The sequence below is a fragment of the Camelus ferus genome, chromosome 13 (assembly GCF_009834535.1).
Source record: "Camelus ferus isolate YT-003-E chromosome 13, BCGSAC_Cfer_1.0, whole genome shotgun sequence".
Classification (NCBI taxonomy): domain Eukaryota; kingdom Metazoa; phylum Chordata; class Mammalia; order Artiodactyla; family Camelidae; genus Camelus; species Camelus ferus.
The window spans coordinates 14,717,449-14,742,251 of record NC_045708.1 but is presented as its reverse complement, the minus strand read 5'-3'; the positions used below and the strand labels follow the sequence as shown (position 1 = coordinate 14,742,251).

Genomic DNA, 24,803 nt, shown 5'->3' with positions numbered 1-24,803 from the left:
CACACTCCCCTCCCTGCCACCCCTGCCTGCAAGATCCTCCCCATACTGCCTCCTCCTCCCCCTCCTCCCCTTGCCAGGGCTCCTCAGCCCCTCCTTGTGGTCTGTCCTCTCTGGGTTCCCGTAGGTCCTGGGCTTCTCGCCACCCGAGCACACAGTTTTCCACATTTTCTCAACCATCTGATTCATCCTTTGGACCTCATGCCTACCAGGGGCCCTGCACACAGGTGGACTGACTGTCCGCACAGGTCGTTCCTTGGCTGACCACCTACTATGTGCCATTCATATATCTTTTAGGCCCTCTAAACCCACTGAGGTAAGAATTATGACCCCATTCTACAGAAATGAAAACAGATTCAGAGAGGGCTCCCCAGCCCACTGCGGGCCCCCGCGGCCCCCTGGCCCCCGGACAGGCTACCTTGTGTCTCGGTTTGAAGCTCTTCCAGATGTCGATGAGGTTCAGGCCATCCAGCCTCGTGCCCCTGGCCTTCTCGTCCATGTCATACTCCACATCGGTTCTATTCTTGGGGAACATGTACTTCCGGCCGCCCCCCATGATCACCTAAAGGGGACAGAGCCATCAGTACCCCGGGGTTCCAGGACGTCCGGAAGCTCCAGTGGCCGCGCTTGGACAGCTGGGCTCCTGGAGCCCAGGGGTGGAGTGGCTGTTTCTCCTGCTTGGCGAGTCCCGGCTTCAGCCCGTGAGTCCTCCCTGAGCCTTCCCTTCTCCAACTTGCAGAGATGAAATCATGAGTCTATTGGGACTGTGGTTTGGGTTTCTGGCTGAAACATTGGAGCTACTGATAACCTCCCTTACCTGGCTTTCCAGAAGCCTGACACACAACTTCGGCTGGTATGAGAATAATACCACTTACAGGGCATCACTGTGTATCGGGCACTAAGGGCTTGAGATACACGATTTTATTCAACGTCCTACCAAGGCTGCAAGGGAACCTGTGTCACTTGTTTTCCCAATAAAGAAATGGGTGCAGAAATGTGATTTCTTTCTCCCAAGGCCACACAGCCAGTAAAGGGCAGAACCAGGATTCAAACCCAAGGCTTCTTCCACCCTGGCACCAGGGCCCTGCTGCATCCGTGGAGCTGAGGATGGGGACTCCAAGAGCCTCCTCTGCTGCCAGTGAGAGACAGAGTGCCCGCAGGCGAGAGGCCCCCAGCCAGGGAGGCCCTGGGGCAGCCCAGCTGGGAGCCTGGCAAGGAGCAGGCCAGCGCCCACGTCTGTGTAGTCACCGCCAGGCTAATTTTACCCACCGGGCTGACCCTCGCGGGCAGACGGACGCGGGACTGTTTGTTTTCCTTGGGAGTCCATGTTTGAAGTCCTGACTATTTTTAAAATGAGAGCCAAGAGCATAACAGCCACCGCCTGCGGTGACTGCCACACCGGTGTCCTCCTGTCACCGTGGGCGTCAGCCCAGGCCACTGCCCCTGGCCGACACCTTGGGAGAGCACAGCCCAGCGACGGCTGGCCTCAGGTCCACCATCCCAGGACTGGTATTTCATGGGCCCCCTTCTTGACCTTCCATTCCATCTCCCTCTTCAGAACCTAGCTTCCACAGGGCAGAGGGGGAGCCAGGAGCCCAGGCCGGTGGTGGTACAGGGGGGGAAGGTGCCCCGGGACCAGCCTGGATCATGAGGAACCGGAGAGGGCTTCGAAGTCAGACTTGGGTTTGACTCCTGACTCTATCGTGTCTTGACCAAAGGCCTGTCACTTAACCTCTCTGAGCCTCAGTTTCATTATCTATAAAATGGAAATAATGCCCACCCCCAGGACTGTCCAGCCCCAGGACTGTCCCAGGAGGACAAGGCAGTCACGCAGTGCAGTCCTGGCACCCAGGGGTGGCCGCCAGTGGAAGGTATGCTCCAGGTCAGAAGGAATGGAGATCAGAGCCTTTCGGTGGAGGCAAGCTCCTCACTGCCGGCTCCAGCCGGGAGCTCTGGGGGTGGGGCAGGCTGTGAGAGGAAGGAGAAGGGGACCCCGGGTCACTGGCCCCCTGCCCCCACCACTGTTCCCACAGAACCTGACCCCTTGGCATTTTCAGAGTGGAAAATGAAGCCCCCAATCTTCTTGCCTGGAGCCTCATCATTTCCAGCCCCAGCAAGAACTTCACACACTCATTAAACTCCCAAATAACAGACTTGCTGTTTGGCTTTGGGGTTTGGGTTTGTGTCTTTCATTTTTCTTTTTTTCTTTTTTTTTTTTAGCAAAAGATATTTATTTTCAGGGCGGACACCAGGGTTTTTGTTTCATGTACAGCATGGGGGCTGGGGGGCTTCGGGGTGGTGGTGCTGCAGGGGCAGATGGGCGAGAAAAGGATGAGGAGACTGAGAGAGGAAAGGGAGGAGGGCCAGTCCTCACAGCGGCCCCGCCTCCACACTCCCACCCTAGCTCATGTCCCCACACCTGTGCCCTCTGCAGACGCCCACCCTCCACCCCCACCCCGGCTGGAGAAGACCTCCCTTAGGCTCCTGTCCCCTTCCCAGGCTGCTGCCACCAAATCTCTCTGAAGAGCAGCCCCATAATTACACCCTGTGCTTGTACAACAAATGTTCTCACATCCATGACCTCATCTCGGTCTCCAGAGGCCCTGGACAGGGGGCAGGTGGGGCTCCCTGTTCCTGCTGCACAGGTGGGGACACTGAGGCTCGGGGAGAGGAAGTGACTTGTCCCCACAGGAAGTGACATGAGTTGGGCAAAGTCAGAATGGCGGCTCAGCCTTGGCTATTTGCTCTCCCAGGAGCGGTCAACAGGACTGTCTGTCCCAAGATGGGCAACTCACTCCATTGCTCAGAAAACAGAAGTCAGGCATTGGTAGAGGGGCCAAGTGGCACTTAGAAACTTAGGGGATGGCATGGGGTGGGTCTGGGAGCCAGGGAGTTAGTCTGGGGGTGGGTAGAAACAGAGGTAAGGGGTAGGAGGGACCCGGGGGCTTTCTTTAAGCCTCCCTGAACCCTCATCCTAAGCTCAGGAGCCGAAGTCCCCTTGCCTCTCCACCAGCCCCCGGCAGTGGGTAACAGCCTGAAAAAGGAACAAGCCAGAGGTTCTCATTTCAGAACAGAGTAGGGGCCCATCTGAGCACCAGGCAGACGATGCTGGGGTGTGTGTGTGCAGAGCCTTCTCAGTATGTCAAAGCTTGTGTTTCAGGGCAGGGACATGTGGCTGCTTGTGCATAAACGCTACCACTGTCTGAGCACTCACAAGGTGTCATGCCTGGTGCCGAACTCTACAGGATTATTTTATTGCAATGGGCTTACAAGGTAGGAACATGTCACAAAAGGGTCATAGAAGGGAAGTCTCACAGAGGTTAAGTAACTGACCCAAGGTCATGCAGCCAGCAAACAGCAGGGCGAGGATTTGAACCCAAGTTTTAAAATAAGAGCTTATGCTAAGCACAGCCCACACCACCTTATTCCTCTGGGCGCGTTGGCTGAGGGCAAGGGACGTGTGCCTGTCTGTGCATGTGGGAAAGTACAGGGCAGGTACTCCCCTCGGATGGCACCGTGTCACCCCCAAGCTCCAGTGCAGTGCCAGTTTCCAATTTACAGAATAATCCCTGGGCGCCTGGTTCTTGGGGTGTGGTGGCGGCCACATCAGGGTTCATCCCTCAGCCCCACCGCGGAGAAATCCTTCAGTGCCTCCCTGCCCCAACCACAAATCCCCTAATGGGCTGGGAGCCCTCCCAGGTGTGTGGGGAGCCAGGCCAGGCTGTGTTTCCTGGGCTAGCCTAGACCTGAGGCCCCCACTTCACCAGCCTCTGCCCTGACTGCGCACCCCCTACTCCACTTGCCTCAATATCCTTGATGTTGTGCATGAGCTGGTAGGCAATATCCTTGCAGCCCTGGCTCAGTGCCTCCGGGGGCATCTCGTTGTCCGAGTACCAGTCCCGGTCAGCAGAGTGGGCGTAGGCAGCACTGGGGGTGGCGTGGTTCACTCGCGTGGTGGTCACGATGCCCACAGATTTCCCTAGGGTGTGGGAGAGGAGGGGTTGGCTCGTCTGGAGATGAGGGTGTCCAAACTGCCTCCTTCCTCCCTCTCCTAGCTGAAGACTGGTCAGTTCTGCTGTCTGCCCGGGCCCCAGTCTCTCCATCAGTACTACAGGCAGGGATGGTGGCTTCCGAATATCCTGGCAGCTCAGACACTCTACCTTTGTGACCTGAGGGTGAGCTACGAGCACCTGGGCTGGAGTCCTTCCCCCCTTGGAGAACCTCCCGCCGAGCCCCACTCCTGCTGCCCTGCAAGAAAACAGGGGCCCTTTCTAAGGGCTTTCAGGTGGAGTGTGGTTCTGTCTCCTATGTCAGTTGACCTCATACCCTGACTCCAAAGTTCCTGGGGGTGTGGGCCAGGGCCTCCCATTTCCAAGGAGGAAGGGAGAAGTAGGCATTTCCAGAACTCCCATAGGACCAGCGCTGCAACAGGTTCTGTACTTTCCTCGCGCCAAACCTATGAGGGGGCTATATTTTCATGCCCATTTTATACTCAAATAGACTCAGGGAAATGAGCTGGGAGCAGAATCCACATCTGAGTAACCCTTTAAACCACTGGACTTCGCTGTCATGGAAGAGAGCCCACGAGTATTCCACAGAGTCCCAAAACATCAGAGCAGGGAGAGCCCTGGAGAGCATCTTTCTATCCTCTCCCCATTGTACAGTTGGAAAGATCGAGGCCCAGGCAGGTCACGGAGCTGGGTCCTGTTCTCTGCTGCTGCCCCCACTCACCCGCATCCTTGGCCCAGCGCAAGATGGAGGTGACCTCATTGCCCTGAGTGGTGTTGCATTGGGTGCGCTGGGTGGCTGCGCTCACCCCCACGGTGCCCTCATTGGCCTTCACCCCACACAAGTAGGCAGTGGCAGTGCCCGCGCTGTCAGGGACCTGAGCATTGGTGTTGTATGTCTGCAGGTGGGAAAGGACAGTCAGGAGATGGCCTGGCCTTGGCCCATTTTGTTCCACCCACCCCGACTCACACCCTGGTGCACGGGCTTGAAGGAGACAGGCCTCTTGCAGCCTTGGCTGAGCCCTGCTACCCACCGAGGTCCCTCCAGAGCCCCAGGGTCACTTAGCTGCCTGCTTCCTGCCCACACCCTGTGCCTTGGCAGCCAGGGTAGCAGGAAGGAGTGAGAATGCAAGACTCCAGCATAGGGAGACTTCTTTCCGGGTCTGGGGCTGGGGCTGGGGCTGCAGGAGCCAGCAAGGGGGAGGGGGAGGCAGGTGGGTCCCAGAGAAGGGACTGGGAGGTGGGTTCTTGAAGGAGTGAGGGGAGCTGGGGAAGGGAAAGGAAAGTGACGGGGAGGCAGGACTTAGAATGGGGAGATGGGGAAGCCCCCCTCCCACCCGGCTCAGACCTTGAGTAGAGACCCTGAAACCATCTGCCTGTCTGCCTGCCCCACCAGCCTGAGAGCCCCTTGAAGGCCCAGAAAACAGTCCCTGCTTTTCCCCCAGTAGCAAGAACTTCCACTTTCCATCTGCGCTACCTTGGGAGGGAATGAATGTGACAGAACCCCGGCGAAGAGTACACACTGTGATTCGGTTTACATCAAGTACAAAAGCAGGTACAGCTAATCTATGGTGTTAGAAGTCAGGGGGCAAGGGACTGGAGGGGGTGTGGGGGGACCCCTGGCTGCCATCATGTCCAGTTTCCCGACCTGGACACTGGTCATACAGACACACGCAGTTTGTGAAAATTCACGCCGTACATGTGTCCACGTCTCTCTAGGTATGTTACATTTCAACAGATTTTTAAATCAATGAGCTGAAACCCACAAAGTCTTGGGAAGCAGCTGCTGCTGTCCTCACTTCACAGTGGGGCCCAGGAGCCCCCAGGAGGGCTGACCGCCTTGTCAGCAAGCTTGAAGGATCCAGTGGATGCCAGCCCCCTGCCCTTTCGTCCACGTGCTGCCGAGCTGAGAGGAGGGAGGCGTGGGGCTGGAGCTCACCTTGGAGAGGGCCACATAGGGAAACTTGTCCATCTCCAGCCTAGTCTCCTCGCCAGGGCTGTGGTGGAGCTGACCCTTGAGGATGCGGGCGGCTGTCACTGTGGAGACGCCCATCCCTGCGGCAGGGGTGAGGGGCCTCAGTCTCTTGGGCTCCTTGGCTATCCAATCAGCCCTCTCAGGTACCCAAAGCTCCCTAGTTTGGTGCCAAGGCAGGCTGGGCAGTGGGCACCGGAGCATCACTAGGTGGCCCCTCTCCTCCTTCCCTCCCCAGACCATCAGGGTCCACAGCCTGGCCCCCCAGCCTCTTTAACACGCCCGCCCAGGGCCGCAGCCTCTTCAGTACAGCCCCATTCACCTCCACCCGGCTCCCTGGGCCCCCATCCAGCCCCTCCCTTGGGCCCCCAGGCCTCACCATCTCCCAGGAACATGATGACATTTTTAGCCACATTGGTGTTAAGATTCTGAAGCTTCAGGGCATTTTTCAGGGTCTGCTGAGCTTGGTCTCTCCAGTACTTGGGGTCTTTCTCTTTCTCTGTACAAACAGAGAGGTAGAGTTATTTGGGAGCAGGTGGGGGCAGCTTCCCATCCCCAGCCATTGAAGACATCCCAGCTTCTTATTCCTGAGAGCAGGGCTGCAAGCATAGGCCAGTCCAATCCTCCAAAAAAGCCTGTGGACCCTGCATCTTCTCCCCACGTCTAAGACCGGAGACACAAGGCTCAGAGACACCAAGCAACTCGCCCAAGGCCACACAGCTCTGGCAGACTCTGGCAGACACTGGCAGAGCTGGGCTTCACTCCAAAGCCCACGCTCTTTCCTTCCACCCAGCAGAGAGACACTGTGCTAAGGCAGCAAATGAATTGTGCTAGCACAATTAGAAGGGTAATGTTTAACCTATTCAAGAGAACAAACTACTTCCAACTGCAGGAGTCCCCAGATGTATCCAGCCATCAATTATAAACTGCTTGGCTTATTCATTAAAGTAGGCTCAGCAGCAACCTGACTCAGCCCCAGCCCTCTAGCAGGGCTGGAAAGCAAGACTTGCCTTTTGTTTAACATATCAAATTTAAAGGGGCCACCTACAATCTCACTCCTGTTGGGATAGATCAGCAAAGAAGACGTCCTGTGTCCCTAATCTTGAGAAAAACTGGGACCAGGAATGCCCCCTTTCTCTCTCTCTCCTCCCTGGGCCCAGCCAGCAGTCAATCGTCCAGCAGAAAGAACACTGTAGTGCCCGAAAGACCTCGATCAAAACCGCAGCTGGGCCAAGTCCCAGCTGTGTGCACAAGCCACCTCCCTGAGCCTCAGTTTCCTCCCCATCAGATGCGGTTGTCTATCTCTTCTTCTCAAGGTCCTCACGAGGACCGGATTAGATAAAGCCAGAGACACATCTGACCCCAGGAGGGGATCAACACCCTGCACCCCCAGCAATTCCAGCCCAGATCTGGAATCCCTTTTCCTTCCAAACAGAAGCCCAGGATCCCTGTCCACAGGGGTCAGGGTCCCTCCCACCATCTGCTGGGCTCTTCTCTGTACTTGGGCCCCATCAAACCTCCCCATCGGAGCACAGAAGCTTAGAGATGGGAGCTTCTTGGGGATTCTCTCTTTCCATGGCCCCCGCTGCATGGATGGGAAGGCCGAGGCCAGGAGAGGTGGGAGGGTCTTGTCCGAGGCCATGTTGCACGTTCGTGAGCTGAAGACACAGGCCTCATCCCTTGGCCCGGCTCAGGCCCACGTTGTGCAGGTGAGGAGCACGGCTCTCCTTCTTACACACGTGTGGTATCCAGGCACGTGTTCGCACACAGCGGGAGCTCCTTCACCTCCCCAGCTTTACAGGGTTATTTCCTCCACATTACAGAATGAGGAAACGGAGGGTCCTGAGATTGGAGCTGTAGCAGAACGGGAAACCCACACATCTTGGTGGCTGAGCTCCTGCCTCGGGCGAGCAGCATGGATAAGGAGCTGGAAGGAAGTGTTCTCCACCTCCAGCCTGGGATGCATCCACACCCTACTCCTCCCCCAAGAGGCCCCCACACACCCCGATCCCTTAGCCCACTGTCTGCACCCTGGCAGCCCCCAGTGCCAGCTCTCTCTTCTGAAGGAGTCTGCGAGCTCCCCAGTTTCAGATCTCACCACAGGCAGCGCGGCTGAGGACCTGGAAAGAAGTGGTAAGCCTAGGGGTAAGCCCAGTCACTTCCTTCGACATGGCAGGGGTTGGGAGGGGCACAGGGAAGCCTTTGGCATCCCATGACTGAAAATGTTCGTTCCTAGATCTGGGTGGTGGTTACACCACCATGGGTATACAAATCGGTAAAAACTCATCAAACTATACATTTAAAATTCCTGCACTTTACTGTAAGTCACATCTAATCTTTTTTTAAAAAAAGGAAAAAAAAATCCACAATGTAACACCACTCCACACCCATCAGAATGGGAAAATGAAACAGATACAAAAAAAGTTGAATCTCTGAGTATTTGATAACCTTTCATTTCGTCACTTTTTCATCTTTTCACACTTCATCCATCTGCTCACCTTTCATCGAGGTAGGTTCTCAGTGCTGAGAAAGCAGGGACCCGGTCCCCAAGTGACCTTGGGCCCCCAAGGACACAAGAGGAAAGGCAACCAACGTGGGAGCAATGGCCTGGGAACCCAACAGCTCAGGTTCAGTTCCCAGGCTTGCTACTGACTTGCTGTGTGACCCGGAAGGGTCAGTCCCTTCTCTGCACCCCAATTTCCTTATCCATTGAAATATATTCCTCCTAAGAGTACCCACTCTCTGCCTGACACTGTGGCTGTCCCCTATAATTCCCACAACAACCCTAAGGAGGAGAAATTATCTCCACTGGGCAGATGGAGAAATTTAGGCTGGGGAGGGCAAGTGGGGACTTCGAGCCACTTAATGGACTGAGCCAAGGAGGGCTCCCCTCCTACAACAGATACTGAAAGATCAGCATGTAGGCCGTTCTCCCTTCTGAGAGAGATGGACCACACTCTGTCTATGGAGTGTGTGTCTACTGAGCACCCAACCCCCACACCTCGTGGCCTTTCTCTTGCCTTCTGAAACAGCCTTCACTCTATGAAGCATGTATCTCTCTAAATAAATCTGCTTTTACTCAAAAAAAAAAAAAAAAAAAAAAAAGCCCAGCATATAGCTTGAAAAAGGAAGAAAAGGGGAAAGAGAAATCCCTAGGAGGCAGAAATTAAGGCAGGAATTCAAAACCAGAAAGGTAAACAGGAGCCCCTTGGGATGTCAGACCAGATACAGGTTGAGGCTGAAACTGTTTTCAGGTGTATGTTTGCCTCGGAGCTCCGGTAGGGGTGGGAAAAAGTCAGTCATGGGAATTGTGAACTCAACTCTAAATCTGAGCCTGAATTTACAGTGTAGTGAGGTCTGAATTTATAGCGTAAGAACTGAAAACTGAGAAGTTAACATAAACACTCTGACAGAGTTAGTTGAAGAATCAAACACAACCCTGCACCATAGAAACACTCTCGTCTGAGTCTCCAATAGGGAACAAAACAAAAACAAAATGAAACTCCTGCTGAAGATGAGTTTACAAGCAAGAGTTACAAATATAAGGAAGTGTACTACCGTGAGGGAGAGTCAGCAAACAAAACCAGCAGGAGGCTTAACATTCTAAGAACTTGGAGAATAAGTTCTAGTTCAGATTCTTAGAGATAAGAGAGAATAGAAACCCCAATTAAAGAACAGGATAATATAAAGGGGAAAAAAGTGACCTTTCCAACACTAGCACATGCAATAGCAGAGCTAGGATTTCCTGCTCTGAACATTTGTTTCCAGCTCTTAAATACTTTGGATGGTTCTATAACCCTGGACACAGTTACTGCCCTCATCCTATCCCACCTGCACCAGGTCTCCCCTCCCTCTGCCCTTGTCCTCACTCCTACCTGGCACTAAGGAGTTGGTAAGGCAGGTGCCAATGGCCAGCACTAAGAGTGGTGAAATCATGGTGCACTCCAAGACCTGCCTTCTCTCTGGAGCCCAGAGGTACGATGGATGTGGGTGGGAGGGTATGGGTTGCCAGTGGTCAGCAGTTAATTGATGTTCCAATCCTAGGGGGGAAAAAAAAGACACGTGGGCCACAGCTCCAGGGTTCATTTGTTCATTCACTTATTCATTCATTCATTCATTATTTCTTGAGCACCTGTTACAGGACCAGGTATTGGGATGCAAAACCTAAGTGGTCCCTCCCTCGGGAAGCTTAATCACACGAACAGTTGTGCAGGAATAAATGAGTTCCAGGCTGCAAAGTGGTCCCTTCTCATTTCCCAAGTGAATTCCCACTTTTAATCCATCTGAAGCCCAGAACCTACCAGAGCTGTCTTTCTTTGGAGTGCTTCTCCAACTGCAGGGTGCATCAGAAGCTTCTAGAGGGTTTGCTGAAACAGATCTCAGCACCCTCCAGCCCTCGTCCAGAGACTGCATTTCTAACAAGCTCTCAGGCGCTGCTACTGCAGCTGCGGGTTTGTGGACTCCACTTTGAGAAGCACTGTTCTCGGACATCAGTCTTCAGCCTTTAATTACCCACGCCCCAAGCACATTTAAAAAAAATACTATTAAAAAAAAAAAGACTGGAAGGAAATATACCAAAATGTTAACTATGGTTTTCTCTGGGCAGTAGGACTATGAATGCTTTTTCCTCTTGCTTTTAATTTTTTTTTTTTGGTCTAAATTGTCTAAAATAAGCTTGTATTAATGACTTAAGAATGTTTTTAAATTGTGGTCATCCTGTTAGGATCACAAGGGATAATCCTACTGGCAGCTGAAAAATGTACTAACCTTGTTGTGTATAAATGTTACCGGAAGAAGAGGAATTTTAAATGGCAAGCGTTTCACTGGGAAATGTTATTATTTCCACCAAAACTAAGATAAAAATGAAACAGCGGTGATGTGCAACATTCTACCATTAGGCAGAGGGTCGTGATAGATAAGAAACCACTCGAAAAAACGACCTTGATTCAACCTTAAAAACCTGCGTGGGGCACACCCATGCCCAGAGACCGGGTTCACGGGCCCTGCATCCCACAAAGCACCCAGAACGCACCAAATATGCCAACCAATTGGACACCCCTGTGCTTTTCTACTCCCTTCCTTGTCCACCTGGTTCCTTAAAAATCTGGGGTAGGGGGTGGGGAGGGGAGCACAGAAATTGAAAGGAAATAACCTTCATCTAATATCTACCAGCACTTAACTCTGACTGTTGGGATTTCAGATGACTTCCAATTTTTAAGTCTATTTTAGTTTCCAAACGTTTCTAAAGTAAATTTTAACATCAGGAAAAGAATGTTATTAAATTGATATACAGTATCAATACAATCATTGCATGGACTTCTCTGTTTTGAATGTAATTCCTTCCTGGCCCATCTCATCCACCACACTGGGTGCTTCTAACAGCAGGGACTTTGCCTTGTTTGTTTGTACTCTAGTGCTCAGCACAGCAAATATTTACTGAAAGCCTGTGCTCTAAGTGGAGGAGGTAGGGATCAATCACCCAAAAATATTCCCTCTGTCGGTGCAGAAAAGTCCAAGTGTTGGCAAGGAATTGGGACTACCAGAGTATCTGTTCACTGCTGGTGGAGTGGAGACTGGTACAACCACTTTGGAAAACTGGCAGCATCCACCAAGCTGACACCATCCATACACCCTCTGACCCATTCAGCGCCAGCAGAAGTATGCACGTGTGTGCACCAAAAGACACGTATAAGAATGTTCATAATGCCTCAAAACTGTGACCATCTTCAGCAGGATGAATACATACATTGTGTGGGTTCACAAGACAGAAATCTACTTAACAATGAGAATGAAAGATTGACAACTCCATACACCAACATGGATGAATCCTGCAAAGCTAAGGCTGAGTAAGGAAGCCAACCCAAGAGCACATACAGTGTGAGTCCAATGATATAAAGTATAAAAGCCCAGTGGGGAGGGGCAGAATAAAGGCAGGGGGTTAAGAGGTACAAACTACTATGTATAAAATAAACTATTATGTATAAAATAAAATATGTATATTATGTATAAAATATTGTACAGCTCAGGGAATATAGCCAAAACTTTATAATCACTATAAACGGAGTATAACTTTTAAATTGTGAATCACTCTACTGTACACCTGTAACATATAATATTGTATGTCAACTACACTTTGATTAAAAAAATTTTTAATAAAGTATAAAAACCAACCAAGGGTGCTAGAAGACAGGATAAAGGCTGCACTCGGGGTAGGGGTTGGGGCACAGGGAAGGTACAAGGTGCTGATAAATTCTGTTGACTGCCCTGGGGCTAGTTACATGGGTGAGTTCAGTCTGAAAGTCCAACAAACTGTCAATTTAGGACATAGACATTTTGCTGTATGTATGTTACACTTTGATAAAATAAAAACACTATCCTCTGAGAGCTTATATAAACAATCCATAAAGGACATAGAAGAAATGTTCACCTTTTATAAAGGCTTTCACCATAATAACTTGTGCAGTAGACAGAGAGGGATGTATGAGCTCCTTTGTAGATGAGAAAAACAAGGCTCTGAAAGGAAAAATGACTTGTCCAAGGCTACAGAGAAGCAGGTAGCAGAGCAGAACTCTAACCACAGAGCTGCTGATTCCAGAATTAGCAACAAGGTTACCATGGTGACCCTTCCAAAGGTGGGGCTTCACGTTCACCAACTGTAGGATGAAGATTTTAAAATTTAACCCATGTATAGATTCATGTAACCTCTACCACAATTAGGATACAGAAGAGTTCTACCACCCCCAAAACTCTTGTGTGGTCTCTGTTTTCACAGAAGCTCCCCCATGCCTATACCTGGCAACCCCTGCTCTCTTCTCCATCACTATGGTTTCAGTTGATGTTGTATTAAATTTGTAGATCAATATGGGGAAGGTTTGCATCTCTGCAATGTTCAGGCTTCCAATCATGAACACAGTATGTCTCTGTGCATTTAGTTCTTGCAGTCTTCAGCATATAATCCTATACGTGTTTTGTTAGGTTTATACTGTTGTATTTCACTTTGGCGGGGAGCTATTATAATAGCATTGTTTTAAACTGTTCATTGCTAGTATATAGAAATAGAATTGATTTTTATGTTTTGCCCTTCTGTGACCTTGTTAAACTCACTGGTTCTAGTTTTGTGTGTATGTTTGTGGATTCTTCACCATCTTTGATGTAGCCAAACATGTCATTCACAAATAGGGACAATTTTAGTTCTTCCTATCCAATCTGTATGCTTTTTATTTCTTTTTCTTGCCTTATTGCACTGGCTAGGTCTTCTGGCACCATGTTGAATAGGAGAGGGAAGAGTGAACAACCTTGCCTTGTTCCTGATCTTCGAAGAGAAGAAGTCAGCCTTTCAGCATTTGGGGTGTTTTGAGGTATGAGATAGATTAGATTTGGTGGGGGAAAATCAGGAACGTAGTTTTGGACTTACTGAGTTTGAGGTGTTCTGTAGAAGTAGCGACATCAAATGGACAGTTGGATATAGGCATCTGGCATCTGGGAAAGAGGTCTTGACTAGAGGTATACACTTGGGGACCATGGGTATGTAGGTGACATTTAAAGCCTTAAAGAAACTTGACAAGATCATCTAAGAAGAGGGAATGAGGAATAGACAACTATGAGAAAAGACCTCAGAAAACCAGGAATTGAAAAGAATTTCTTTAACTTGATAAAAAGTTTATATAAGAAAAACCCTACAGAACCATCATATTTATTGGAGAAATTTTTGGCATATTCCCTTTAACGCCAGTTTATGATGATTATAAAGCTCTGGGGGCAACCTCTAGGTCCATAGCCTAGGGAAGGAAGTTGTAAAGAGTGGTGGAGGCAGTATCTATGTGGTAGTGGTATTAAAACTAGAAGTTAAAACAGTAGCATGGATGGAGCTTAAAAACACAAGATTGCTGTACCCTGTATGTCAATGTAAACCACACTCCTATACACAACACGGCATAACTTGCAAGGACACTGATAAATTCAGCGTGGGGGCCTTTGGGGAGTTGGTGGGATTGGTACTGGGGAGCAGGGATGAAGGAGAAAATTAATAAATAAGATAACTGACCTCATGATATTACCCCCTGCAGTGAGAAATACAACTTACTCAACTTACTCAACTCTCTCTGAACCTCGGGTCCAAAACAAATACATAAATAAGGAAAAATAAAAGTGAAGGGGAGCCCCGGGAGATCTAAAGAGCTTATCCAGCCCTGCATGATTATTCTTACTTGTTTGCCTCTCTTTGTTAGCCTGACGCTTTGTGAGACTAAAGATCATCTTCCCCATCTCATAATCCCCAACCCCATGCACATAGAAGCAGCTCAGTAAATGTTAACTTAATGAAAAGCCCCATGATTCAGGCTGGAATGCTCTGAATTTTGGCCCCAGGGATGCGGCATTGAGAAAGGCCTGTTCTGGAGACAAACAGGTACCTTCTCCCATTGCCTCCTCCTGGAAAGGAGGAAACCTAGGAAACCCTTCAGAAGCCAGAGTCTCCCCTGCTGGCTCCCCCTCTCGGCCCTTACCCCCACTCAGAGGCTCCAAGTCTGCTCTCTGGCAGCCCTGGGTGATGGGCTCCATGGGGCCCAGTCTGGGGCTCTGCAGGCCCCGGCTGCCCACCACCCTCTGCCAATGCCCTACCAGTTCAGAATGGTGCCTCCGGGTGTGTGCCAGCCCCATCGCTCCCCACCTCCCAGCCCAACCGTCTCTGCCAGGCTCCCAACTACGTGCCCTGATTATTCATGACAAGTGTGCAGAAGCCCTGGCTGGGCTCTGGCCCTGGAGGAGGAGCAGTGACTTGGCGGGTCAGGGGAGGGAGCAGAGGCTGGGCCTTGGCACTGAAGACTGACTCAGCATCCTGGGACAGAGGGCACCGGAGCCCCTTGGAGTGGGCAGAAAGCCAGTTCTGGACTGGGTCTCAAAAGGTCCAGGACAAACGACAGAATAATAGGACTGATAAAAAGCACTACCACTTCTTGGAGACTCACATTGTACCCAGCCCTGTGCTAACAACTGTTTACATCTGTGATCTCACTTAATCCTCACAAGTATTGTTAGCTTCTGTTCTACAGTCTAGGAAATTGAGCAAAGGATCTCAGCTCATCTACGGCCAAGTGCAACTGAACCCCAGGCTGACTCAACCTCCCTGGGCCTCGGTTTCCTCACCAAGGAGAGGGAGAGAGACTAGTGCCCATCCTCTCTCTATCCCACAGGAGCAAACAGAAGCCAGATAAAATTTAGGGCAGGAGACCTGGCAGGGGAGGGAGTTGGGCCAGGGTGAGTTCTACCTGAGTGGCCTGGCCAGGCGGCAGGTGAAGAAGCAGACCAGGCTGAAGGTCAGCGCCAAGAGGAGGAGGCTGAGGACCGTTGTGAGGACCACATCCAGGGTGGGGGACAGGAGAGCCATCCTGAGTGAACAGGGCCCCACGGAGCAGCCACGGCGCCCTGTACACAGTCACACTAGCCTTGGATGCTTGCGCCAAAGCGGGGTCAGTGGCCGTGACCTGGTTTTGTCCCCAGGGTTAATCTTTGGGGATTAGCCCAGGAGGGATGAAAGGGGAGGAGGGACAACCCACGAAGCTCCCCTCCCCCAGCCCAGTCTTTCTCAACCTGAGGCTTGTTCATTCATCTTTATTCATTCATTCTACATCCCCAAACATTTACTGAGTACCTGCTGGATACTTGGCTCTCTTCTAGGTGCTAAGGACTCAGTGGGGATCAGGACAGACCCCGTCTCTGTCCTCTTGGAGAGTCCTGACGGGCCACGGTAGGAAAAAGCACCTACTGTGTGCCAGTCATTGTGCTCGGCACCTTGTGGGATAAAAGCACAGAAGGAAAGGAAGCCCTAGCTGGGGCCAAGATTGTATTTCCCCCTGCAGCAGTGGCCACTCCATCCCATTTACAAGCCCAGGAGCTTGAGTCTGCGATGAACCAGCCAGAGGGGTGAACCCATACCTAGAATAAGAGGCACTGTTCATTAAAGTTTTTTTTATTTTTAATATAGTTTTTTATCGAGTTAAAGTCAGCTTACAATGTCGTGTCAATTTCTGGTGTACAGCACAATTCTTCAGTCAAGACACACTGTTCTTACTGAGCACCAACTGTGTGCCAGGCCCCGTAGGAGCTAGGTACTAGCATCCCCACTCACAGATGAAGGACACCGAAGCTCAGAGGTGCAATGATGGAGTTGGAATTTGAACCTAGATCTGCCAGCTTCCACAGCTGGAACCCCAGCCCCTGCCCTATGTCAGAACTGGGACAGCACCAGCCCCGCAGGGCAGCAAGGAGGCCTCAGTCAAGTCTCAGCCAGGTGTTGGCCCAAAGCCAGCCATCACCAGAGGGTCAGCACACAAAGCTCCTGCCTGGAGGGGCCCTTTCTGCTTCCAAAGTGTCCCCTCCCCCTTTTCCATTCTCTCATGGGTTCCAACAACATCACATGAAGTCAGGATGGTGATTATGGTTCACTTCTTACAGATTCAGAAGCTGAGGCTCAGAGAGGTGAAGCCACTGGACACACACACAATCCGGAAGCCAACCCAGCTGCGTGCCTATGTGACCAGGCCTTTTCCAGTTACACTTCCTGCCTCCTGGGACACCTCAGATCCCATGGTACAAAGCACCCAAGGTTGGAGGGAGATGTTTTATCCTCTCGGTGCCAAGGAAGGGACCCTATTCCTGGCCCCAGAAATGCCACCAAGCTCACCATGAAAACAGGAAACCAGTCACATTACTCCATTAAACCTTTTTCTTTCTCACTTTGCATCAGATCCTCAAATTGCATCAGATCCTCACCACATCCTAGTGATACAGGCAAGGTGGGGTCAACAGCCTCATCAACAGATGGGGAGACAGAGGGTTATCAGGGAAGTCAGCTGACACACAGCCAGCAAATCTGGTCCAAGTCCTACCTCCATCACTTCCCAGCTGTGTGATGTTGGGTCACTCCCTGCATCTCTGAAGCCTGCTGCTTTATCAGTCTAACATTCATCTCCCATTCAGGAGAGCCCTAAGTCAGGCCAGGCGCAGAGTATGACATACCCCATCTCACCTGAATACTTATCACCAACACTGAGAGCTAGATACAGTTGTCCCCCTTTCCAGGTGAAGAAATAAAGACCCAGGGGGCGGTGGCAAGGATGACCCAGGGTCACGCAGATGGCAGGTCCTGAGCCAAGCCCTGCTCAGGACTCCACACGGGACCTACCCGGGGCCACCCCTGCTTCAGGCTGTCTCCACCACAGCTCACCCAGAGACCCTCCCCACCTCACTCAGCTCTCAGGCCTGAGACACCCTGAAAGGATCCCCCACTTACCAGCCTAATAAATTGATGTGAGACCCAAGGAGCCTCACCTGTGCTCACTAGCTGTAACTGGTGGGCCCAGGGGGACAGTTATTTGTCCTTGGGGAGTCCTGGTCTAGAGGTCACAGTCCAAGAATGTCTGGGCTGGGAAAGGTCCTTTGACTAGATTTTCCCAAATGCAACAGACCACAAAAATCACTTAGGGTGATTGTGAAAAAAGGCCCCAATCCCAAATGGTACCCAGGGAGATGTAAAGAGTAGGAAGTGTATGACGGAAATTTCTGGGGTGATGGACATATTCTTACAATGATCTAGGAGGCAGCCAGAAGTGTGTATATATGTAACAATCAATCCAGGGGCTAGTAACTCCCACCCTGCCTGTATCGTTAGGTGTAATAAGGATCTGATGAGATCTGAATTAAGGGAGTGTTGGGAAATAAAAGCTATCACGGTGATTGTATTCAAATTTTTAAAAAGATGAAAAAGACAAGCAACTGCTCCCTCCATTCATTCCTAGTTCCTCCATCCCAGACCTATTCAGTCAGGATCTCCTAGGGCAGGGCCTGGCAAGTTATTCTATGAACAGATTAGTTTGGGAAACATTGCCGTAGAGATTGGCCCATTGCCCAGATGGGAAGACTGAGGCCTAAAGAAGATGAAAGACTTACCCGGGGTCTCCCAGCTGCTACTCTCCATAGACACACACAGGGAACAATCAGAATCAGCCCGGAGCCAGTGCCTTCTGGGCTGTTAGCTGGGCCCTCTGGGCTCTTTTAAGGAGCTTTGACTGAAGAGAAAAGCTGAATGCTTCCTGTGCTTCCGGTGGGTGGGGGGAATGGGATGGGGATGGGAGGGGGTCCTGCAGCACCCAATTGGGCTGCAGCAGCTGCTCAGGGAGAGAGTGCGGTTAAAGATTAGTCCAGGAACATTTCAGCTGCAGGGTCAGAGAGAGGGGGAATGGAATCACTCTCTCAGCCAAGCCCAGTGTCTCTGGCAAGCCTTGCTGGCCAGGACTTTATTCATTCACTGACAGAAGCTATTTATGGCTGCCATAAAGCAGCCTCTGGGTAAAGGGCTCCGGAAAGAATCTGTGATGGTCAGAGTGGGCTGCAGGTCAGACCCAAGGAGGGACTTCTCCAGAGGGTGGTGGGCCAGGTGCTGGGATGGAGCAAGGCTCAGACCTCTAGCCACTGACAGCACCCCATCTCAGCAGATGGGGGAGTGCCCAGGGAGGCTTGCTGTCAGCCCTGCCTGCTGCCAAGCCGTTGCATCTTTAGGGCTCTGAGGAGATGCCAGCTGTCCCCTGAGCACCTCCAGCCTCAGCACCTCTGCACACTGCGTTCCCTTGTCTGGAACTGGTCTGGAATGTTCCCTGCTGTCCACCCGATAAAGTCCTTCCATCACCCTTCCCCCTCGACCTCAGCTCTGATAGGCTGCCCCCAACTCCCGCCACAGCCCAGATGATAGTAGTTACATGGCTTCTCCCCAAGCTCCCAGAACCCGGGTGCTAAAGACCTTGGTGGCATTTATCAGTCTTAGAGAATCGTGGGTGGTCACCTCCTCACCACGGCATGAGCTCCTAGAGGGCAGGGGTCTCACTCTGCAGATGGCGGATGGCGGCAGGGGCGCGGCCGGCAGAGCCCAGTGCACGGCCAGCCTGGCCGGGCAGGAATGCCCGGAGGTGGGTGGAAGGGTGGCGGGTCAATGGTGAGGCAGCTCAGCAGCAGGAAGAGTGAGCTCTGGAGCCAGGACTCCAGGTTCAGATCCTGCCTCTGCCAGGGACCCCACCCCCCTGTGCCTCAGGCTTCTCATCTGCAAAGTGGGAGAAGAATGGAAGCCCTAGGGTCGTTATAAGTATTATATGAGTTATTACCCAGAAAGGCTTAACACAGAGCCTGGGACATGGTAAGTGGGCAATGTATGTCACCCAGCAGCCATGATCACAGGGCAGGGAGGATGGACTGAGGGGCAAGTGGGCAGGTGAGGGGCTGGAGCTGAGAACCAACAGACCCGTCTCTGCCCACTCGGCCAGCAGCCCTTCACCCCTGGCCTCACCGCAGGCTGCCTGCCTGGAGGGCTCCACAAAGTCTTTCTAACTCCAAGGCTCTGAAAACCAAAAAGCTTACCTGGCTCCTGTGCACCTGCACTTGGCGGGGGCTGTTAATTGAGGGGTGGAGGTCCCAGTTCCTATAGACAAGGGGCACCATGTTTCCTGAGAGGACCAGGACTCACTCTCTCACACACATAAACACAAACATCCCATCAGGCAGCCTGGCGCTTTCTTTTCCTCTTGAAGGAGAAAGAGAGAGAGAACAACCAGGGCCAGCCCAGAAGGCTCCCTGGGGGCGGGGGCGGGGGTGGGGGTGGGGGTAGGGAGCTGGGCTGGAAGGATCCCGAATGTGCAAAAGTAAGGAGGCAGAAATGCAGTGTTTAGAGTATTTAGAGGCAGCTGGTGATAGAGGGCAGGGAGGCAGCCAGGACCGACCTCAGAGGGCTTTGCTCCCTCAGCTCAGCCTCTGGTCCGGAGCAGGTGCTTGGCATGCCCTGCCTCACTTACATGCCTCCTCGCCAGCCCATTTTGCAGGGAAGGACTCTGAAGCTCAAACGGTCGGCCCCTTGCCCAAGACCACACAGCAGAGCTGGAATCAGAAGCCCCAAGGGTCTCTGGGAGCCAAAGATTTCTCTGGGGCTCCCTGGGACGCCTGGACAGTCCTGATGCCACAAACTGGCTCTGTGGGCAGAGGACTGAAGCCAGTCAAGGTTCAGCTGGTGGGAGGAGAGCTGGCAGCAGGGAGGTGGGGGAGGGAGGTGGGAGGGCCCGGAGACAGCATGCCTGTGCCTGGGGTGGCTGGAGCGCACAGGCAGCGGAGGGTCAGGGATGGGCATACAGTCTCCCACCATCCCATGGACAGGACATGTTCTGTCCCAGACCACCTTGCTCTGGGACAAGCCTGCAAGCTGAGTGGAGTGGGGGTGGAGCACATGTTATGTGTCCCCGAGGAGATTGCCACCCCCTGCACTCGGGCACCTCACTCAGCAGTGCTTCAGCAGGAGCCCCTCTGGTACCAGGAGACGAAGCCATCCCATCCTTGCTCTCACAATGAACAACAAGAAAAGGAAGGCACAGAGAGGGTACACAACCTTCCCAGGGTCACACAGCAATCAACAGCAGGGAGGGGTCTCTTCACTAAACAGCTAAGATTTGAGGGGCTATTACCAGAGGCCCAAGGCAGTCTGTGAGGCACAGCATGGATGACAATGTCTTGGAATTCCAGACAACCATGATTTCTAGCAACTGAAAAGAATATTTCAAACTGAGACTATTCTAGAAATACCCTTATTTTACACACTGTCATTTGTATTCATTAATTAATAACAGCATACCTTTTCATAGCGCTTGCTAGGTGCCAGGCATTGTTCTAAACACTTTACCTATATTAACTCATTCAATATCCACAACAACCAATTAGACACGCACTATTATTATCTCCATTTTACGGGTGACAAAATGGAGAGTTAAGTATCTTGCCTAAGGTTGCACAACCAGTAAGTGACCAAGCCAGATTGCAAACTCACTTGTGGACATTTGTCTCCCAGGGCCAAGTGTAAACTAAAGCAGCCAGTAAGAGTGGAAACAAACCACATTTATTCTACCTGCAATGCGTACATCGCATATTTGTAGATGAAAGGATTACACAAAGCTACCATTTGACTCATACTCACTTTTGCACTCTTCCCAAATGTAATTTTATTGTATATGCATCATAGCCGTTGAGGGAGGCCTTCCTCTTACCCACCCCTTTATGCAAGAGCGGTGAGGTGATTTGCCGGAGGCCACACATAAGAGAGTGGCCGAGAGTCACATCTAAGACTGAGTCCAAGTCCTTGATTTGCACCGCAGGTGGCCTGCCCTGCAGTGGGGACCACCTGGGACATGCAGTGCGGGGAGGGGAGGACCTTGGCTGGAGACTGGGCTCCACTCCTCGACAGGATAGTGACCCTGGATACAACTCTCCTCCCCCACGAGCACCTACTCCAGCTGGTCCTCACGTGAGACACGGGACTACCATGGCTTTTCCCAGTCCCCGCCCCCAGTGCCCCACGAGCCCTGGCAGCCTTCCCCTAGGAGAGGAAACGTCTGTTCCACAGATGGCCCCACACAGGCCCTGTAGGAGGAGGCTGAGGCAGCTCTGGACTTCAGGGAAATAGGCCGTGCACTCGTAGCCTTCTGGGCCGCAGCCAACACAAGCAGTATCCCTGGGTGGCATGTGTTGCGTTTCTCGAATGCCCAGCTTGTGTCAGAACAGGGAGTACACGGATGTTCCCAGAGACAGGGGTCGCTGCCTTGGGCCCATGATAACAGTGCTCCTCCCCTTCCCAGAGAACCTTCCAGCCGGTGGAGGCTCCTGGCACTACTACACTTGATATTGACGGTGACCCCGGGAGGCCCAGGGCAGGGATGCGCCCCGACCCCTGGACAGGAAACATGGGCCCACGGAGGTGAGGGTCCCATGCAAGGGTGCACAGCTGAGCAGAGCTGCCATTGCTGACTGGCTTTGTGACCTTGGGCATGTCACTTCCCCTCTGGGCCTGTTTTCTCAGAGGTCCAATGGGGATAATCACAGTGAGGGCCTATATCACTAGAATTTCACAGCAAATAATGAGATAAAGGCCCAGGGCTGGGTCCGTATTAAACACTCAAAATAAATGTTAGCTAGTACTAGGAGTGGTAACAAGTTTGCCAGGCACTGTTCTAAGTGCTTTACAGGCATTATTTCGTCTAATCCTCACAGCACCATGTGGTAGGCGCTATCTTGCTCCCATTGTACAGAGAAGTTAAGTAACTTGGCCAGGATCACACAGCTGTTAACAGGACACTACGAAGAGAGAAGGGGAGAAACTCTTAATGAAGCACCTACTATGCGCTGGGTTCCAAGAACCCAGTGAGATGGGAATTATCAGCTCTGGGTCAGAAGAGAAAACTGAGGCTCAGAAAGGGGGAGGGAGGTGCAGGGTCACACAGCAACCACGTGGGAGAGCTGGGATGCAGGCCAGGCCTGTCTGGCTCCACATCCAGTGTGCTCGCTACCCCCATCCCAGTCACATGCCGGGACAACCTCCATCACTGTCACTATCACAAACGGCAGACCCCTGATGCCTTGGCCACCTCCGGAACAGGGAGCCCCACGTCAGTGTGCCACATGATCTCCCTCTGCCTCTGTGTGTGTGTGTGAGCACTGCAGGACTCCCATTGTGTGTGCCCAGCCCCGTGACCGGTCCTCACGTCAGGCTGCTCCCTCTGCCCTCAGACCAGCTCCATTTGGGCTTTCACATGATTGCAGCCTCCTCAGGACCTCTCGCATCTAGAATGGGTGCTCCCTCCTTAAAGGGAGGGGCTTCAGTCACATTGGCCCCCACCAGCCCTGGTCAGCCCGCCCTGGTTTATAATTTTACACAAAGAGGCTGAAATGGGTGGGGACAGCTCAGGGTTACAAGTCAGAGTCCTGACCAATTACTCAAGGGCCATTTTCTCATTGTAATGCAGGGATAATAAATGCCATTCTGCTTCCAGTATTGACTTCTTGGGAGGGAAGGAAATTTACAAACTGTAAAGTGCTATGCAGATGTTTCTATGGCTTTCTGCTTCCTCTTCTGATGACTGTAGTGGATATTTGCTGTAATTTTTGGCCACCCAGAATCCATCCCCCCTTCCTAACAATACCACAGTTTCCTTGGGAAAGGATCCTCTTCCTTTCCGCCTGTGGTTTGGGTAGGATTGATCCTACCCCCAGCAGCTCCAGGTGGCTCCTGATTGGCTTAAGCTGGAAGAACAGCTTATTGTGTTGTGAGGGTGTGGGCTGGTGGGGAGGGCACTGTGTGGAGCCTGAAGACAAAGCAAGCTCTCAGAAGGTGGAATAGAGAGATGCAGAGAATCTGAGTTTTTGATGACATTGCTTGAGCCCCTGGATGCAGCCATGCCTGAAGCCTGTCACTGAATATCCCAGTTACATGAGCTAATTAACTCCCCTTATTGTTTTCTTTGGATTTTCTGTTACTTACAACACAGAGTCTGATCTCAGAACTCCAGTTCAGCTAGTTTTTCTCAGTTCCTTACACTGTAAGCAACCACATCGTGTCACTCAGCCAGCTGTTTCTACCAAAGGAGAAAACTTACAAACAAGCTAAAGATGGGTCAGTAAATTTCAAGTGTGTGGTAAAATGAGGACAGTCAATACAAGTTAGGTTTTCTTGGAATCTATAAACTTGTAGAATTGTAGGAGGTCTTTGGGCAGGATTTGCCTAAAAGCCATACTGCATGCAGGACTCAGACCTTCCCTTTCCAATAGGTTGTTGTCAGTTGAGTTTAACAACTCCTTGGCCACCAGGTTCCAAGTATCTGCTGTGTGCCTGACCCTGGCTAAGGGCTACAGGTACAACCTCTGCCTTTGAGGCCCTTCAGTCTAATGATGATTGGTCACAACACACATTATTACTGGATTTTACCCAAAGCCCTAGGAGGTTGGCATACAGTGAGATACTGCTACACCCATTTCACAGAGGAGGAGACAGAGACTCAGGGGCAGTGACTTGCCCAACATCTCTCTACTAAAGAGGGGTAGGGCCAGGGCCAGGCCAGGCCCTCACATCTGCCTGGCTCCAAACCCACTGTTTTTTTTCCCCTAGGCTTTTGGGGAGTCCAGGATGGTGCTGGGACTGTCATTTCTTTGAGGTAGTCTGCACCATGTAGGGGCAATCAGAATGTTTCAAAAAGCTAAAGAAAACAGGAAAGCCAAGTATCATGGGCTTCCTGTTTGCCCGAGGGTCTTGGCTCCATGAAAAGTCCAGCACTCAGGCCTATCCAGCTTTACTCTCCTAAGAGGCTCCCCTCTTACAGGCTGTGGCCAGACAGGGGCCAGCCGCCACCCTGAAATCCAGGCGCCAAATGCTTTCATGGGTAACACTTGGCACCCCAACTAAGCTGTCCTGGCCTCTCTGGTGTCTCTGCCTTGTATCTCTAAGATCCAAATGACACCACCTCAACATCCCCTGCGCACTAGGGTCTTCTCTAGATGTTATTCAATCAAACTTCCTTTGACCACTGTTTATTGAGCACCTACTAGATGCCAGAGGCTGTTCTAGGTGCTCAAATCCCTGCTGGCAGGGAGAGCAGGCAACAGGAAAACAGGTAAAATCAATAGGATGCCAGGTGGTGGAAAGTGAGATGGAGAAGAAAGGCAGGAAGGAGAGGCAGTGTTTGCAGTTTTAAATAGAGAGGTCAGAGAAGGTCTCACCAAGAAATCATCTCGCTGCAGCCGTGAAATAATCCCACACAGCTGAGAATGTGATTCCCAAATTGCAAATCAGGGAACTGAGGCTTCAGGATTAAATCGAGTCCACACATGCCAATCTAACCAGCCGTGGAACTGAGATGCTGGTGCGGGAGCCGAGGGGTGTTGGGCTCCCACAGGCCCTCTCCCCTAACTCTACCAAATGGTACTGGCAGCCCTCTTGCAGGCTCTGAGAGGTAAAGCCACATGTCCCAACCTGC

At 51.7% G+C, this 24,803-nt stretch overlaps 1 protein-coding gene across 7 annotated transcripts in view; it reads right to left on the bottom strand.

Moving 5' to 3' along the window:
- Positions 1–24,803, bottom strand: part of ALPL (alkaline phosphatase, biomineralization associated) — a 54,441-nt gene that overhangs the window by 8,272 nt on the left and 21,366 nt on the right. For 2 of the 7 annotated variants that reach the window (XM_032495377.1, XM_032495376.1), the window contains 6 exons: positions 9,852–10,016; positions 6,356–6,475; positions 5,944–6,059; positions 4,729–4,903; positions 3,801–3,976; positions 416–559 (listed from right to left, as the gene is read on the bottom strand). In XM_032495377.1, coding sequence (XP_032351268.1) covers positions 416–559; positions 3,801–3,976; positions 4,729–4,903; positions 5,944–6,059; positions 6,356–6,475; positions 9,852–9,912 — 792 coding nt within the window. In that variant the 5' untranslated portion in view covers positions 9,913–10,016. Of the gene's footprint in view, positions 1–415; positions 560–3,800; positions 3,977–4,728; positions 4,904–5,943; positions 6,060–6,355; positions 6,476–9,851; positions 10,017–15,242; positions 15,417–17,922; positions 18,033–19,380; positions 19,403–19,739; positions 19,974–24,803 lie in introns of those variants that run through there. The other 5 variants (XM_032495378.1, XM_032495379.1, XM_014562270.2 and 2 more) reach the window with 5 other exon arrangements.